The following is a 14,713-nucleotide window of genomic DNA, read 5'->3' on the forward strand; positions in this document are numbered from 1 at the left end:
CTAGCCTTAAGATAAGGAGAAATGGCAGTTGTTATTGTAAGGTCTCAAATTTTGCTGCGTTCCTCAAATTCTCTAAATGTTCATTATTTAAAAAAAAAAACACAAAAAACTTTCTGTTGCTAAGAGACAGTCATCACAAAAGGGTTGTTCAAGGTAGGTTAATTTGACCTTTCGCAAAACTGGAGACAAAATTAGATGGTTAATCCACCTTACTTTGGTAAGGTTTCAACTTCAAAGCTAATCAGCCAGCAAAATTCTAATTTATGTTAAGCACAGATAATGCTTTTCTTTCCTTTGAATTTTTCTTTAAAAAGCTGTCAACAAAGCAATGATGTACTGTTAAAATGTAAAAGCTATATGATGCAAATATGAAGGTTCCTACAATGATCCAAATGTGACTTTCTCACAGTGTATATTTTTTGTGCTGCTGAAAAGTCATACTGTAACATTTATTAATTTACACACAAAACCAGAAAAATGGAAGTTGAAAAGACCATGCATGCAGGATGGTTATGTTAATGTTCCCATAGAAACCTTGCCTCTTTTTTTCCTTGACATTTTAACTGTCTAACCTTAATATTGGATTGGCAGAGATTGTATTTATTGATTGATTGATTGATCTAAAGGGACAACAGTTTCCCAAAATGACCTAAATGTAAGTTCAAGTACCTTGGCTGCTACTGAGCCCACTTGCTGATTTGTACGGTTTGACAATCACGTTGCTTTCCTTAGAACTACTCTTTCCCTAAATGAGAGATGAAATTGTCTATGCAGAAGAAACAATGAAATAGCATACTGGGCTCTCAAACGCAAGTAAACAAGTAGGAAAATATGTAGTCTTTTTGCAGTGAACTTGGATATTACTTGTAGTAACAGTAGGTACATTTTCTTCCGGAAAGAATTGTGGTTTAAGTTGAATGATATGGTAGTCTGTCTAGCTGACTATAAAGGGGTTTTGTGTGGTGTCTATTATGACTAGATGTATGCATTCAATTATATTCTCTATTTTTCTCTTTTGCCATCTTTTGTAGAATCTTTCTCTTTTCTGTTTCTTCATTGTTTTTAGATAACAGGTAGAATTAGCTTCCAGTACTATTACAAGTAAAATATAAAATCTGATCACTTCAAAGAATTGACCAAAACAAAACCAATTTCACTTCCTTTGACCTGCCAAGGTTTGTGCCCTCCTGTATTGGCAGTCCAGAGCTAATGTTTAGGCTACACATCCCTGATTCTTAACAACTTCTTATAATGTTAGTCTGGTTTTGTGTTACTCCAGAATGTGTTCTACTAGTGTTCTCTTCCGTAGTGATGTACCTGTATCCTGATTACATCCCAGAAGGTGGAGAGGTGGGTTTGCAAACCATCTCTTTAATAAAATCTGGCCCGTGACAATCATGTTTTGGTTTATACTACACTAAAATGTACTTGGTGTGGCCTGCTATATTTTACCTGACATGTAGGTTTTTTGTTTTTTTTCTGCCAGATACTTCTCTACAACCTGGAAACGGGTCAGTGTGTAACACAGCTAGGCAGCTCCTTGGGTGATTTCACATGTGTCAACCTCCAGGATAGCCCTCCATACATGCTTATCACTGGCAACAAAGATAGGAGGTATGTACAACTAGGAGCAGCAGCGTTATCTAACACTGGGGTCATCTTCCTCTCTGATTACCTGCTGTCCTACAGCTGGACTTGTTAGAATTTTGGTTCTCTCCTAAAATGTCAAGCCCAGCCAGTGTGAACTTCAAGAACAAAGTATTAGGTAATAGTTGGATGTGGCTGCTGTTTTGCTTTGTTTCTGAAAGCACCATGGGAAGACTTTCTTTTTAAGCCATTTGGTGGACACAGTTGGTGTACAGCCCAGCGAGACCACTTGGAATATCTTCCACTTCCCCACCACCACCCGCAAAATTAGTTTGGCATTTAAAAGCTCACTTTCTGATATTAAAAAAATAACCTAAGGGATGAATCATGTAGGATGAGAATAGCCCGTCTGCCAAATGATGTCAAGAGTGTATTTCGGAACACTGCGGTGTCCCTCAGGTGACAAAAAAGAGACTTTCATATGAACAGATTCCAGCTTCTATTTAGCTGATTAGCAGCCTTCTCTTTAACTCTTTGGCTTGGGGAGTTGGATTTTCCCTGCTCGATATCCAGTGCCAGAAACGGACGCGCTGGGAACAGTCGGTGTGAAAGGATTAAAGTGCTTAAAAAGACCCTTTGAGTCCAATTTTTAGGTTTTCTTTTTTTGGCTAGTTATCTGCAAGGTCTGATCCAGTGTACCAAAGAGATGTGGGATGGCTAGGGGCCAGTGTCTAATGGCTCCCCACTCCTTCCCTCCTCCCCTCAGTGCTGGGCATCAGACTGCAGGTGGTGGTCTGGTTCTGTGGTGGGTATCAGATTGTGAGGCGGATCCTTTCCATTGCCAAATCCCAGACCTCTGTCCCGCCAGTGTAGCAGCTTGCAAAAATGATTATTTTGTCAAACATTTTTTTCCTTTCTAGTGAATAGGTAGTGTAAGCAAACCACAGACTTTGTCAGCAAAGAAAAAGCAATAAATCTCTGAAGTTTGATGCATGTAACTGAATCCTGGGGGATTTTTCTCTTAGTAAAGCAGATAAGATATTTTCCAAAGATCCTGTGGATCTCAGTGTACCCATCTGTATTCTCTTGCATGTTGTTATGCCAGAATGAGCAGGGGACAGAAGGAGCACAGGTAAATGTAATCCCCATGTTCACTTAAGGAGTTAAAAGTGATTTTCCCTAATGTACTGTCTTCTCCAGTTATAAACACAAAAATCTTTTACATTTTATTGACAAGAATTTGGAGCTATGACTTTACAGCTCTGTTAACTGGAAAACAGGCATCAGTGGTTGCTCACTTAAATAGGAGATCTTCTATAGTTTAAATCAAAGTTGAATTCCTCACTAGCAATTACTTTAAGGGCATTAGCAGCAGGAGGGGTTTCAGCGGGACAACTATATCACTGTATAAATGGTATAGGTTCACTATATAAATGGTATAATAGTATATATTCCCTTTAATGGGTTTAGATGGCATAAACAGGGGAACGTAGTACTGGAGTTAGTTTGGGATGTACTCAGGATTGTTGAGCTTCAAATTTGACCTTTGTTATCTGGTACAGTCTTCTGTTTGATACATCTGATTAAAAAAATAAAAGCAATCCCTTGAGAAAAGGAGTAAGTTTTTGGTACATTCCACAAAACATTTTTTTTAAGTCGATCCTGAAATCTTGGTGATGTAGTTAATGATGACTGAGAGCACTTAATTCACATCAATTAAAAAGTACCCAGTGGCATCATAAGAATGAGGACTCGCTACACAGCAGCTGTCTTTTGTTCCTTGAAGGAACCTTAAAAAGCTTATGGCATTGGAAAAATGAATATCACTGGAATCCAGCTCCTGCCACTGCTGGAAAGCTTTGCATGAGAGGATGAGTTTTACATTTCCCCTAGACCTGACCAGACTTACAATGGAGCAGTCAAATATCAGAGCCAAAGGCCTGGTCACAGAGAACACCTTGCTTCTGACTCCTTTGAACTCCTATAGATCTGAGGTGTTCCCACTGAGCCCAGCTGTGGCAGAAGAAATGGAGAGACACAGCAGGCTGGGATTAGTTAGAGCCTCACATCAGGTTTACGATACTGCCTTTTCTTTTCTAAACAAATCCAAACAATCCACGTGTTCTTTCAAATCTTCCAAGGGTGTCGTGATGGAGATGTGCCTGAAAGCTGGGCCCTTGCTAGGGAGACAACCAGGAAGCAGTCTGAGCTTCACTTCCAACTGTGCTTGCTAAATAGTAGAAACCTCAATTATCATACAGGGCATTTATGGGCAAAGAGGAAGAGTGCTAGGAGTGAGAGCACTTCAGAGATACTCTTCTCTTACCTGATACACAGTTCTAAGGCTTGCCTGATGCCGTCTCACTGCTCGAGTAGGGGAAAGCTAGTTGTTTTTCATCCTGTAACTGTTCTGGTAAGTTATTAGTAGGCGTTGTTACAGAACTGCACAGAGTGTGCTCCCCTTTCTGTTCCAGCATGTTTTCCTGCCTATCAGATGGATTCTACTCTGTTGGAGTCTCTGGACAGTTCTGTCTTCTTTTGTTTCAATTGTCAGAATAGAGTTATTTGCAGACTCCTCTGGTGCAGTTTTCATTAGAGCATGGAAAGGGGGGCTTCCTGGAAACAGCACTGGGATCAAACCATGAACAGTGAACATAATACACTTAAAGCCTTGGAAAATCTTTTTTCTTTGTGAGCTTATGTCTGCTTGATTCTTCCATTCTTGCTATTCTTCATGCCCAGAGGGTCTTCCTCTAAAATTTTAAGTATTTTACATCAGAATACTTATTACTTGGGCTTTGTGTTCCCTCATATACTATATTTTATCACTTTGATCTTAAAATATATGTGTTAAAGGTGATCCCTCTCTGCTGGATTTTAACTTGCTACTGTTAGATTTCAGGCAGCAATGTAGATTTGTATTTAGGTGAGCTCAGAGACTGATTTGAATTGGTGCAAGGTAATCCTTACCTCCACACAGACGCATGCCCTGTCAGTGTCTACAAACAAGTGACTAAACATCTGGCAAACTCAGTTCTTTATCTCAAAATGAGACTTTATAGAGATTTCTCCATCTGACTGGCTATTTGCTCTTCAGTAGGTTTGATCTCATTCTTTTGCTTCCTCACCCACTTGGATGCTATGGTCATTACCATTTTTATTTTGGTCCCAATTCAGGACAGGATCTTTATTAAACATAGAAATAAGAAAAGTAGCTCTTTTCAAAAGCACTAAAGTTTACATGAATTGAAGCTTCATCTTCAGTGTACTGGTAAAGAAGTGGAACCTAATGAGCCTGATTCTGAAATTAAGAGCTGCTCCTTAGCCTAAATTAGGAGCAGCTTTACTGAAATTAGTGAATGTACACATTTGTAAGAACCGTATGGCAGAGATCAGAATCAATATGTTGCAAGTAGAAAGTAAAAGTTGAAAAGTACCCATATCATAAATAAACTTGCAGTCATTGCCCAGCAGGATATTGTTAAGATTGCAGTGAAGGCAAAACCTGGAGGCAAAAATGCAAGAACCTTTCCGCTAATGCAGATAGAAATGCAACCTTTATAGAAGTATAGCCACAGATGTCTTAGACAGAAAATACTGAACATTTTGGCTGATTGATCCAGCAGTTGAAAGTCTGAGCTGTTTTTTGAACGTTCTGATTTTGATCTCTGATGAGCTGAGGGTGATGGCCATTTCACTGTTAATGGTTGATTCCTGTGTGTGGTAACATGTTCATCCTTTGATTTTTTTTTTTTTTCTTAAATGGTGTAATGCTTGGTCCCTTGTCTTTGAAAAGCATATTGTGTTTTACCTTTTTTTTATGGGTAATGCTTAGCTAGTAAAGAGACAGGTGCCTTAGCAATAACCTCATATGACTCTCTGTGTTCATGATGCAAAGATAAAGAAATAGTTCTTTTATCTAACTTTAACATTCGCTTTTCATAGCATGTGCAGAGAAGCTCAGTTCCTTAAAGTTAGAGAGTTTTTTCAATTAACGTGTAATAGTACTGGAAGCTAATTCCGTCTGCTTTTTTAAATAATCAAGAAACAGAAACGAGACCGATTCTACAAAACATGGCAAAATCCAGTGGCACAGTAGGGCTTTTAAAGAGCTGAAACAGGTTCCATCAGTCTTCTTTAAGGATCCAAACTGGTACAATGACAGTGAAATGGGGAGATTTTAAACACAGCATGGAAGATAAGTTCATATACTGGGGTTCTCTTTAGTAGCCTGTCTGGAAAGGGCGAAAGGATTGCCAAGCAAGAATTAGCAGGTTTTCTAGCTTCAAATGGGAATCCATTGAATGGCGTTAATAGAGTAGAGCCTGGATCATTTGTATCCAGGTGGTTCACAACCTGTTTAATTCACAGTGGGCTGCCAAATTAAAAATGAGTCACTCATTTGAAAAAAAAAAAAAAGGCTGCTTGCTGCAGCTTTTATCAAAAGGCACAGCTTCTTCAGTCAGCTGGAGCACAGCCACAGTCCTGCGCAGCTGGTCTGAGAAGTGCTTCCCTTTGAAAAAAGTAGCACACCTTTGCTCTCCCACGCAGCTGTTTGCTGTGGCTTTATATGACCCCAGCTAGCTCACAAACTCATCTTTGCTGGGGACTTACAAGGGTGTCTCAGAAAGTAACAGCAATTTTGAAGTAAATCCATTCTGTGTACACTTTTCCTTACTCTGCATAGTCTTCAATGAGTTCAATATTGCTGACATCAGTGTTCATTGCTGCTGTGTTGTTTTCCACTTATTACACACAAAATGGTTTTATTTCAAAATTAACGTTACTGTCTGAAACATCTCTGTAGAAGGCAAACCGTGCTTGTTACTAATCCTAATGGGGCAGATCTTCATTATCAGCTGTGTCTGTGTCCTAGCAGTTGAGAATGAAGGTACACAATTTAATGTACTCCAGTGTTTGACAGAAAAAAGCCAAAGGGAGCCCTCCATAGTATGGACTAGGGGTGGCCAACCTGTGGCACAAGTGGCATGGGCAGCCTCTGTGTGTGGTATGTTGTGGATCAGGCAGGGGACAGGCAGCGTAACAACAGATACAGCAGAAAGCAAAAGACAGAGCAGGAGATCAGGCAGGGAGCACAGGGCAGAACACAGAGCAGGAGATTAGGCAGAAGATGATCAGAGTGGCAGCCAGGGAAGGTAGGGCTAATTTGTGGCATCCCTGCTAAAAAAGTTTGGTTTCCACTGGTCTAGACTCTTGAAATCTCTTAAGGAAAACAGATATAGTATGAAACTATATGGAACAAATAGGGTAATAGAAATAGCTGATGGTTTTAAACTGCTAACTTTACTGGGTTTCTGGTTTTGCCTGTGAATTGCAAGCTCTTCTTTAAGAGAAATCTGGATTTTGCAGGTGCAGTGTTGCTGACACATTCTGTGCTAACAAAACCAAAGAGTGCTTGAACTTTAGGATACACAGGCCAGAGTAACAGCTGTCCCTCTGTCTCCTTGCTTTCCTTTTGTTCAGGGTCAGGGTGTATGACCTCCGCCAAAGCCAGTCCTTGTGCTCCCTCTATGCTCACCACTTAGGAGTGTCTGCGGTACAGATGGACGACTGGAAGATTGTTAGCGGAGGAGAGGAGGGCCTAGTCTGTGTGTGGGACCAGCGGATGGGTGCCAAGCTATGGGAGATTCATGCCAGGTAACTTTGTCTATTTGATGGGTTTTACTGCCATGGCACTTTCAGATCCAGGTGCCAGTGGGAATGACTGAATTGGCAAGTTGTCACTTTGTTCCTGAACATCATATGCCTAAAGTTTCCAATGACAGTGCACCAATTCCATCTGTGCTGTCTTTCATGGACCTACTGGCCAGCCTGGCTGTAATCGTCTGGTCTAGAGAGGGATCCAGCTGGCTTAACCTGTGTGGGGGCGAGTAGTGGGGGGTAATGTATGTGCACCTGCACCACAACTTTCAAGTGGGGTTTTTTATGTCTCTTTAATTAAAGCAGCATTTACAGGCTAAAAATATTTATTCTTAAATGCCAAGGTTGTCTCAGTAAGTTACTTTTACCGCTCAGTTACTGCAGAAAAAGGAGTTCTTAAATCCAGTTTATATTTCATGGTTTATTTTTTGCGTTACTCTGAGGTATGGCCATGAAACTTGTCGCTTCCCTTCTCTGCATACGTTCCATAGGACAGTGCTGCAATCTGCTGCTAGTAGCCAGCAAGGCGGGGTATGCAGATGTGTATTGGTGCTGGGAGATGGAATTTTCTTAAAATGTCAGAGTCTGATAAAATTTCCCTTGGTCTAAACTTTTGTTAAATTCATTTTGCCACTCCTGAATTTTTGGTAGTTTTGGCCTGATGTTTTGTCTGTTTTGGTTGTTTTCACCGACTGTTTGTGCAGCATCTCATGTTCCTGGGTTAGGATGAGACAGAGAGGACTTTATATATAAAATAACATAAACTCCTTCCACAGCTCACTCCCCCTTCACACACACCACCTCTCTCTCTCTCTTTCTCTCTCTCTCCATAGCACCTTCATGTATTCAGTTAAAAAGATGAAATCAGAGAGCTAAAAATGATACTTCTGGCAGACTGACACTCCCATGGTTGTCTATACCTCAAGCGCAGTTTGCTTGAACAATCCTTGGGAATGGAGAGGAACCATTAGTTACAAGGGCCAAATCTGAATGACTTCCTCCCATGGGTAAAATTCCCCTGCCATTAAGTTTTGCCTGCATATAAACCTTAAGATTTTGCCTTTTGCCAGCCTCAGAGCAGTTGCCCCACCAAAACTTCTTGATAAAATGAAGAGATGCAGCCTGATTTCCCTCCTCCCCACAGTGCTGAGGTGCACGAGGCAAGGTACTTACAGCCCTAGAGTTCAAGTCAGGCCATTGATTAATAGCAGATGTTCTTCCTCTGTTTTGACCTCAAAAGTTACAGTGCTCTTTGTAATGCAGTTGACGCATTAGGGACAATGTTGCATTGATTGCCTTCTGACACAACACTTTATTGAGGATGTCAGGGAAGGAAGGTGACATCTAACTGCTGAGCTACAAGGATTGAGAAGGAATCAAAAGATATGGCTGGAGTCATTAGAATTAGTGACAGTAAAATTATTAACGTGTGGATGAACCTCAAAGTATCATCCAGATGAACAGTAGTGAGGGCCTTTCTAGGAAGGGAGAAGATTGTTTGGTGTCAATAGCCATGTAGGGGATGGAGAAGAAAACAAGCAGGGGGAGATGGTAGGATGTGTAACAGGCTCAGTTTGATGTGCCATTTTTTCCTCTGGGAATTGAAAGACTCCTGACTAATGGGGAAAAATAGATATAAGGGTTCTGGTGTGGTTATTTAACCTATTTACCTGAGGGGGGGAATGGCAGGTGATACCACCCAGCAGATTCACAGCATATGATTATGACCAAAGAGGCATGAAATAAGAATCATGGCCACAACTGGCTTTGAGAGGCTCTGCTTTTTGTGTGTGGGAGCTACTATAACCCTAGAAAAGCCAATGAAGCATAGTCTGCACTCTCTTGGTGTGGCTTCACAGCACTGCCAGGGCACCTGCAGTTGACTAGCACTTTCCTCTACATTTGAACTAGACTCCACTAGATGGTGCTAAAACTATGTTTTATGCAGGGATACTGCCTACAGGCAGCGAGGGTCAGGTTTCTCAGCTTCTGACTTAAACATATAATACTGTATTAGGGAATTGTTATCTAATAGTATCTATAGTAATTTCTGCATTCCTCTTAGATCTCAGGTGTCTCATGTGTAAATGGATTCTCCCACCCAGTAATGCTGTCTATTTTGCAGGCACCCAGTCCGGTATCTTTGGTTCAACTCTCACAGTCTCATCACAGCAAACATCCCAGATGAGAAGAACCCCCGAGGTGCCAGCATCATGGATGACGACCTGACAGCTCACCGCAGGTGAATTAGCTGGCTCTGGAAGGGCCACATTTGTTGCACCTGACTGCTAAGTCTAAAAGTCTGAAAATGTAATCTGTTAAACACCTGGGTAATCCAGTAATCAGATACATGTGCAGCATTTGAGAGCTATTACAAATAAATCTTTCAGTTTGCTCTTCTTCCCTCTAAACTCAAAAGATTGTTTCTTCTTCATTGGATGAACACACGTGCCCCTGAAGTGGTATAGAGAATGCAGCCCCTTGCCTTGCTTGAAGGCATCTTTCTCCAAGGGGAAAAAGCCCAAACTCAGGTTTTGGAATTTGCATTGCATTTTATTATTTCCATTCTGGTTTCCAAGTACAGTAAAAGCTTTGTTATCCAGCATGAGTGGGGTATGGGGGGTGTTGGTTGTCTAAAAATTCCAGTTATCTGAAATTTATACCTATCAAGGAAGACAGGAGTGCGCTGCAGTCACCCCCACTAGGAAGAGCCCAGTGCTGCCCTGCCCCACCCCACACAGAATAAACAACAGAAATACTTGATGCGCATGCCGGGTAGACTTGACAAAGATTCCCGTTGCTAAAGTGAGGATTTGTATTGGGGGATATTGGAAATTCCATTTAATAGAGTATTCCAGTTAGTAAACTGCCGGTTAACATAGCTTGTACTGTACCAAGCTATAGTGTACTCATGTTCTTGGCTCCTGAATTATATTAGAACATTTAGAGCAGGTAACAGTAAATCAAAGTTCATCTTGAGGCTCTACATAGAGCCCTACAAGAGTCAGGAAAGAATTTGCTTCCATACAATACTGCACAAATGTCTACATTTGTATTGGAGCTATTGCCTTAGGAATGATATTTGCTTTCTGAAGCACCAGGTTTTGATTGTTGCTTGGAAGCAGGATACCAGCCTTGAAAGCTGATCTTATACAACAAGCCATACCTTCTTGCTAGTGTTGGATATTGGTAAAAACTTGTGATTTCACTTGTAGTGCAAATAAAAATGGTGCATTGACCTTCTTGGTTGTGTTTTGTACAGGCATCGTGGAATCATCTATGCGTATGAATTCTCAGTGGACCAGTTGGCAGTAGAAAGCATCCTTCCTATCTGCCGCTCTTCCTACGATGAAGCGACTGGTTACAACTACAACATTGGCCTTTCAGTCCCTTATGACAGCATTTAGGTAACCTTGGAATGGTTCCTCTTGGTCTGTGGTCCAGTTCACATGGAGCAGAAAAGGAATAATTGAAGTCACAGGGAGTGATTTGCAGAGGACTGCATTGACTTAAGGTATATTTATTGGGCTGGGCTCATGCTGAAAACTGGAGACACATGCAGGAGTTGAATAATATGCCCCAAAACATATTATTAAAATATGTTGCTATGCAAATAACCCAGAATGGCTTTTGGAGCCTTTGCTATGGATGACACAGATTGAAGAATGAATGAGAGACAGGCTAATAGTCCATTTCCACAGCATGTGGGAAGACAGTGCACCATGGTGTGGGGAAACAAGAACCTGGAGTGGTAAAGAGAAAGAAAACTGTTGTGTTGAAGACAGGACAAGGAGCACACAGAGAAGCCCAAGCCCCTGCCGATGTTTGGCCATTTTGAGAGGAACTAAAAGCTAAAACTAGGAAAGGTCTGCTGGTGAGGCATACACTTGGGATCTCTTCCCTGTGTGACCAGCTGCCAGCTCTGACTACCATGAATGCCTCAGGGCACATCCAGCAGCCCATCCCAGAAGAAGGCACACTGGGCTGTGTGGAGGGGGTAGTTTGGCTGGAAGATGTGGACACTAAGGGGAGTCATGAACCTCAATTGTTTTTAAAATAAATATTTAAATACATTTTTTTTAAAACAGTCTCACTCTGTTGGTTAAATGTTCTGTAGTGTAAATGGCTTTGTCATAAGGACTTGAATTCTTCAAGACTTCAGGGTGGAGTTGATCCTGGGCACTGACATGAAAAACTATTCTCCTATCTTGGAAATAAACCATAGTCCTCCACTTCCTGGGAACCTTTCTGGAGTGATTCCCTAATTATGATTGTATGAGCTTTCCCATCGCTGAAGTAAGGAGAGATTCAGAGAGTGATCCCATTTGTACAACAAAGCAGCTGCAAGCAGGGCAGCGTGTATGTTCTGAATCTTCTCCTTGTTTAAGTTGACATAAATTGAGTCATGCTGAAGAGTGCCAGGATCAGACTCTGGAGAATTAAAATGTAGGACCAGGGCTGTGTCTCAACACAGAAGTCACACCCATGTAACTGAGACTGGTGTGGCTAAGCAGGTGCCCGAGTCGTGCCTGGATGTGCTTTCAGCAGTTTAAAACCAGTTACCTGGGAAGCTTAACCAGGTTTCCATCGATTAAAAGTGCCTACCCATTTCCAAGGGTTTAGCGAGCAGTGTTTAAAATTGCACTTCAGTTACATTGGGGCACCTCTGTACAGGGGAGACCTTGGAAATACAGGAAAACTGCTTATGCAATGGTTCCTTGTTGGACTGTAATAAACATCATTTAGGCCAGTCTCCCAGTTCCTGAATTAGGCCCAGTTTGGGTTCATCCCTCTTCTGCCTGGAGAGTGAAATCACTTACAATTATTTATGGTGTTTGGCTTGTGATGTTTTCCATGACTCTCTCTCTTCTGTGACTCATGGCATTAGTGGAAAAGATGGGGAAACCCCAGTCAGTGCAACTGGCCATGTAATAAAACCCACTGTATATTTTCAAGAAGCCTGTGATGCATGTCTGCCAGTGGCCTTCGTGCCTCTCCTTGGTGAAGAGCAAAAAGCAACCAGAGCCTCTAATCTGGCTCAGGAGTGTAGCAGAATCTTATTAAATGAATACCTTGTTGTGGCAAAAATGATTGACTGAGCAAGAATGGCCCTGCCCATATTCTGAAAGGGCCATGCAAGCACTGCCAGATCTCCTCCCTCCCCTGATCTCTGTAGTGTGCAGTGGGTAACCTGCCACCCTCCCTTCTTTACCTTTTCCTGACCTGACCCAGCACCTCACCCTTTGCCACTTTTCAGTTTTGCTTTGCTCCCTCAGGGCAACTTTGCCCCCCCCCTCCTTTGCCCTGTCAAGGTTAGTGGAGGTGCTTGCAAACCCGTCCCAGCTTCCTGCCTCTCCCTTCTGGAGTGCTCACATCCTTCTGCATGTGCTCTCCTCTCTTCTCAGCCTTATCTATTTTTTTCTATCTTCCTTAACAGCAGGGGATCCGTGAGATGTTGTGCAGGTTAAAGCTTAATTGTGGATATATTCTGTGGAAAGGATCTTCTGTCTTCAGCATGATCTGAGGCAGTGGTTCATTAGGATCAAACCTGAGCCTATTTGATCAATGGGAATTCTGCTGGTGACTTCAATGAGAATAGAATTTGGCTCTGGATGCAGCTGTTATCAGAGCAACTTCGTAATGCAGATGGCTTATTCATTAAGCGGATGGCTTATTCATTAAACAGAACTGTTCCCGTTATGGGCAGAAGCAGGATTTTTGGGGTAGTATTTTTTATTGGATCAACTCAAGGTGTTTTTTGCACATTCTCTGGATCATCCTGGCTACAACAGACCTTGTCACTGGTATTATTTTAAGAGGATCGCCTATAGCAAGAAACTGTATTCAGAATTACTCTGCTAATTCCATTTATAGTACATTCCAACCACAAAGCAGGGCATTTCTGTTGTTAGCAAGCAGCCATGATAGAATACAAGCTTTATTAGCTTTTTTCCCTGAAGAGGGAATATTGTCTTGCTCTACTTCCCAGTATCCTTTTATACAGCACTATAAGCAGGCATTGTGCTATCAGATGAACTATTGGCAATTTTTCTTCTCTAAGACCCGTAGCTGTGATCAGTGTGAGTGCAGTAACTATCTGGCCTTTTCCTGTCTAGAACTGAGGTGAACTGAAAGGCCAAGCGCACTGAGTGGATGATACAACCTGCTGATCAGGCTACAGCTGTTAGTCGAGTTCAGGTTTTTTTCTAGCGCAAGAACCTTGGAGGCCTCGGCGGTGGGAATGCCGGCTCTCGTGTCGGATGAAGCAGAAGTGGCACCTGATGGGTGGGGGAATCCCATCTCTATCCCTTTCAAACAGGGAGCTGACCTTTCAGCTGACTACCCATGCTAGGGACAAAAATTAGTACTGATCGATACACTGAGTAAAACACAGACAATGAGGACAAAACTGTCGATTTTCTAGGGAGCGCATTGCACTAGGCTTTCTTCAGGTACTGCTGGCCTCCAAAGAATGAAGAAAGGGTTCCCCAGAACCAGTTAAAAGCCCTTCATTGCTGGCTTGCCCCATCCTTGAAGATTGTACAGCTCCTCTCTCAGCCATAGCAACCTCTCTTCTCAGCTCCAGCATTTGCATCCTAGACATGTGAGCACCATCATCTCTTCCACACTGCCTGGCTACTTACTTGCTTTGGGGCCAACACTGCCTCAGACAGTTGGATGGAGAGGGACAAGAGGCAAAAGGTTTGCAATCAAGTGTATGGTGGCCCTCTCTCCTTGGATGTTATTTCCCACTGCACAATTATTAGTCTTTACCTGGGGGTGGGGAAAGCCCCTTTGTATTTTGTTGCTCTTTCTATAGAGGGTCAGGACTGCAGTTACTGGCTCCCACCTAGTGTGTTTAAATAGCTCGGGCTTTGTGGGGGAGGGCAGGTGATCTTTCTGTAAGCTCATAGCACCTGACATAAGCTTCCATAACACCAAGTAAATGCCATCATGGCAGACCCATTGCTACAATGGAAGGGGGGCATGAACCTCTGTGCATGCTGGCTGTAGTGCACAGTAGGAACTAGGTGCAGGGAGCAGGTCAGCCACAGAGGGAACATGCCTTCAGTGTCAGATCGCTGTTGTCTTAACACCACTTTAGCGCATGGCCACTCAAAGCCTGTCTGCCTTGCATGTGTGACGTTAGAGCAGAGCTGAAACTGTTGGATTGTTAGTGGGGAGGGGACAGACTTCTAGACAGTGACACAGTTGCTCTTGGTCCCTTATGGACCCCTGAACCTTGGATCCCAAATACACTTTCAGCCTCCTACTGCACTGATTTAATTCATTGCGTTTCCTAATTACATGAGGCAAAGACAGGTCATTGTGGCCCTCTCTGCTTGGCTGTTCTGTATACGCTGCACAACATTTGTTCATTATCAAATTTTCTGTTGCACTGATAAAATTTACTGCCCTTAATGAAATTTCATCTTATGCTGCTGGACAACAACATGATGCAGCA

At 42.3% G+C, this 14,713-nt stretch overlaps 1 protein-coding gene across 1 annotated transcript in view; it reads left to right on the forward strand.

Moving 5' to 3' along the window:
- Positions 1-11,329, forward strand: part of FBXW8 (F-box and WD repeat domain containing 8) — a 69,701-nt gene extending 58,372 nt beyond the window's left edge. The window contains exons 8-11 of the mRNA XM_019539356.1: positions 1,487-1,614; positions 7,072-7,245; positions 9,374-9,490; positions 10,511-11,329. Of these exons, the coding sequence (XP_019394901.1) occupies positions 1,487-1,614; positions 7,072-7,245; positions 9,374-9,490; positions 10,511-10,655 (564 nt within the window). The 3' untranslated portion in view covers positions 10,656-11,329. The remainder of the gene's footprint in view (positions 1-1,486; positions 1,615-7,071; positions 7,246-9,373; positions 9,491-10,510) is intronic.
- Positions 11,330-14,713: the final 3,384 nt, after the last annotated feature.

This window comes from Crocodylus porosus, unplaced genomic scaffold, assembly GCF_001723895.1.
Source record: "Crocodylus porosus isolate Cpor-Errol unplaced genomic scaffold, CroPor_comp1, whole genome shotgun sequence".
NCBI lineage: Eukaryota > Metazoa > Chordata > Crocodylia > Crocodylidae > Crocodylus > Crocodylus porosus.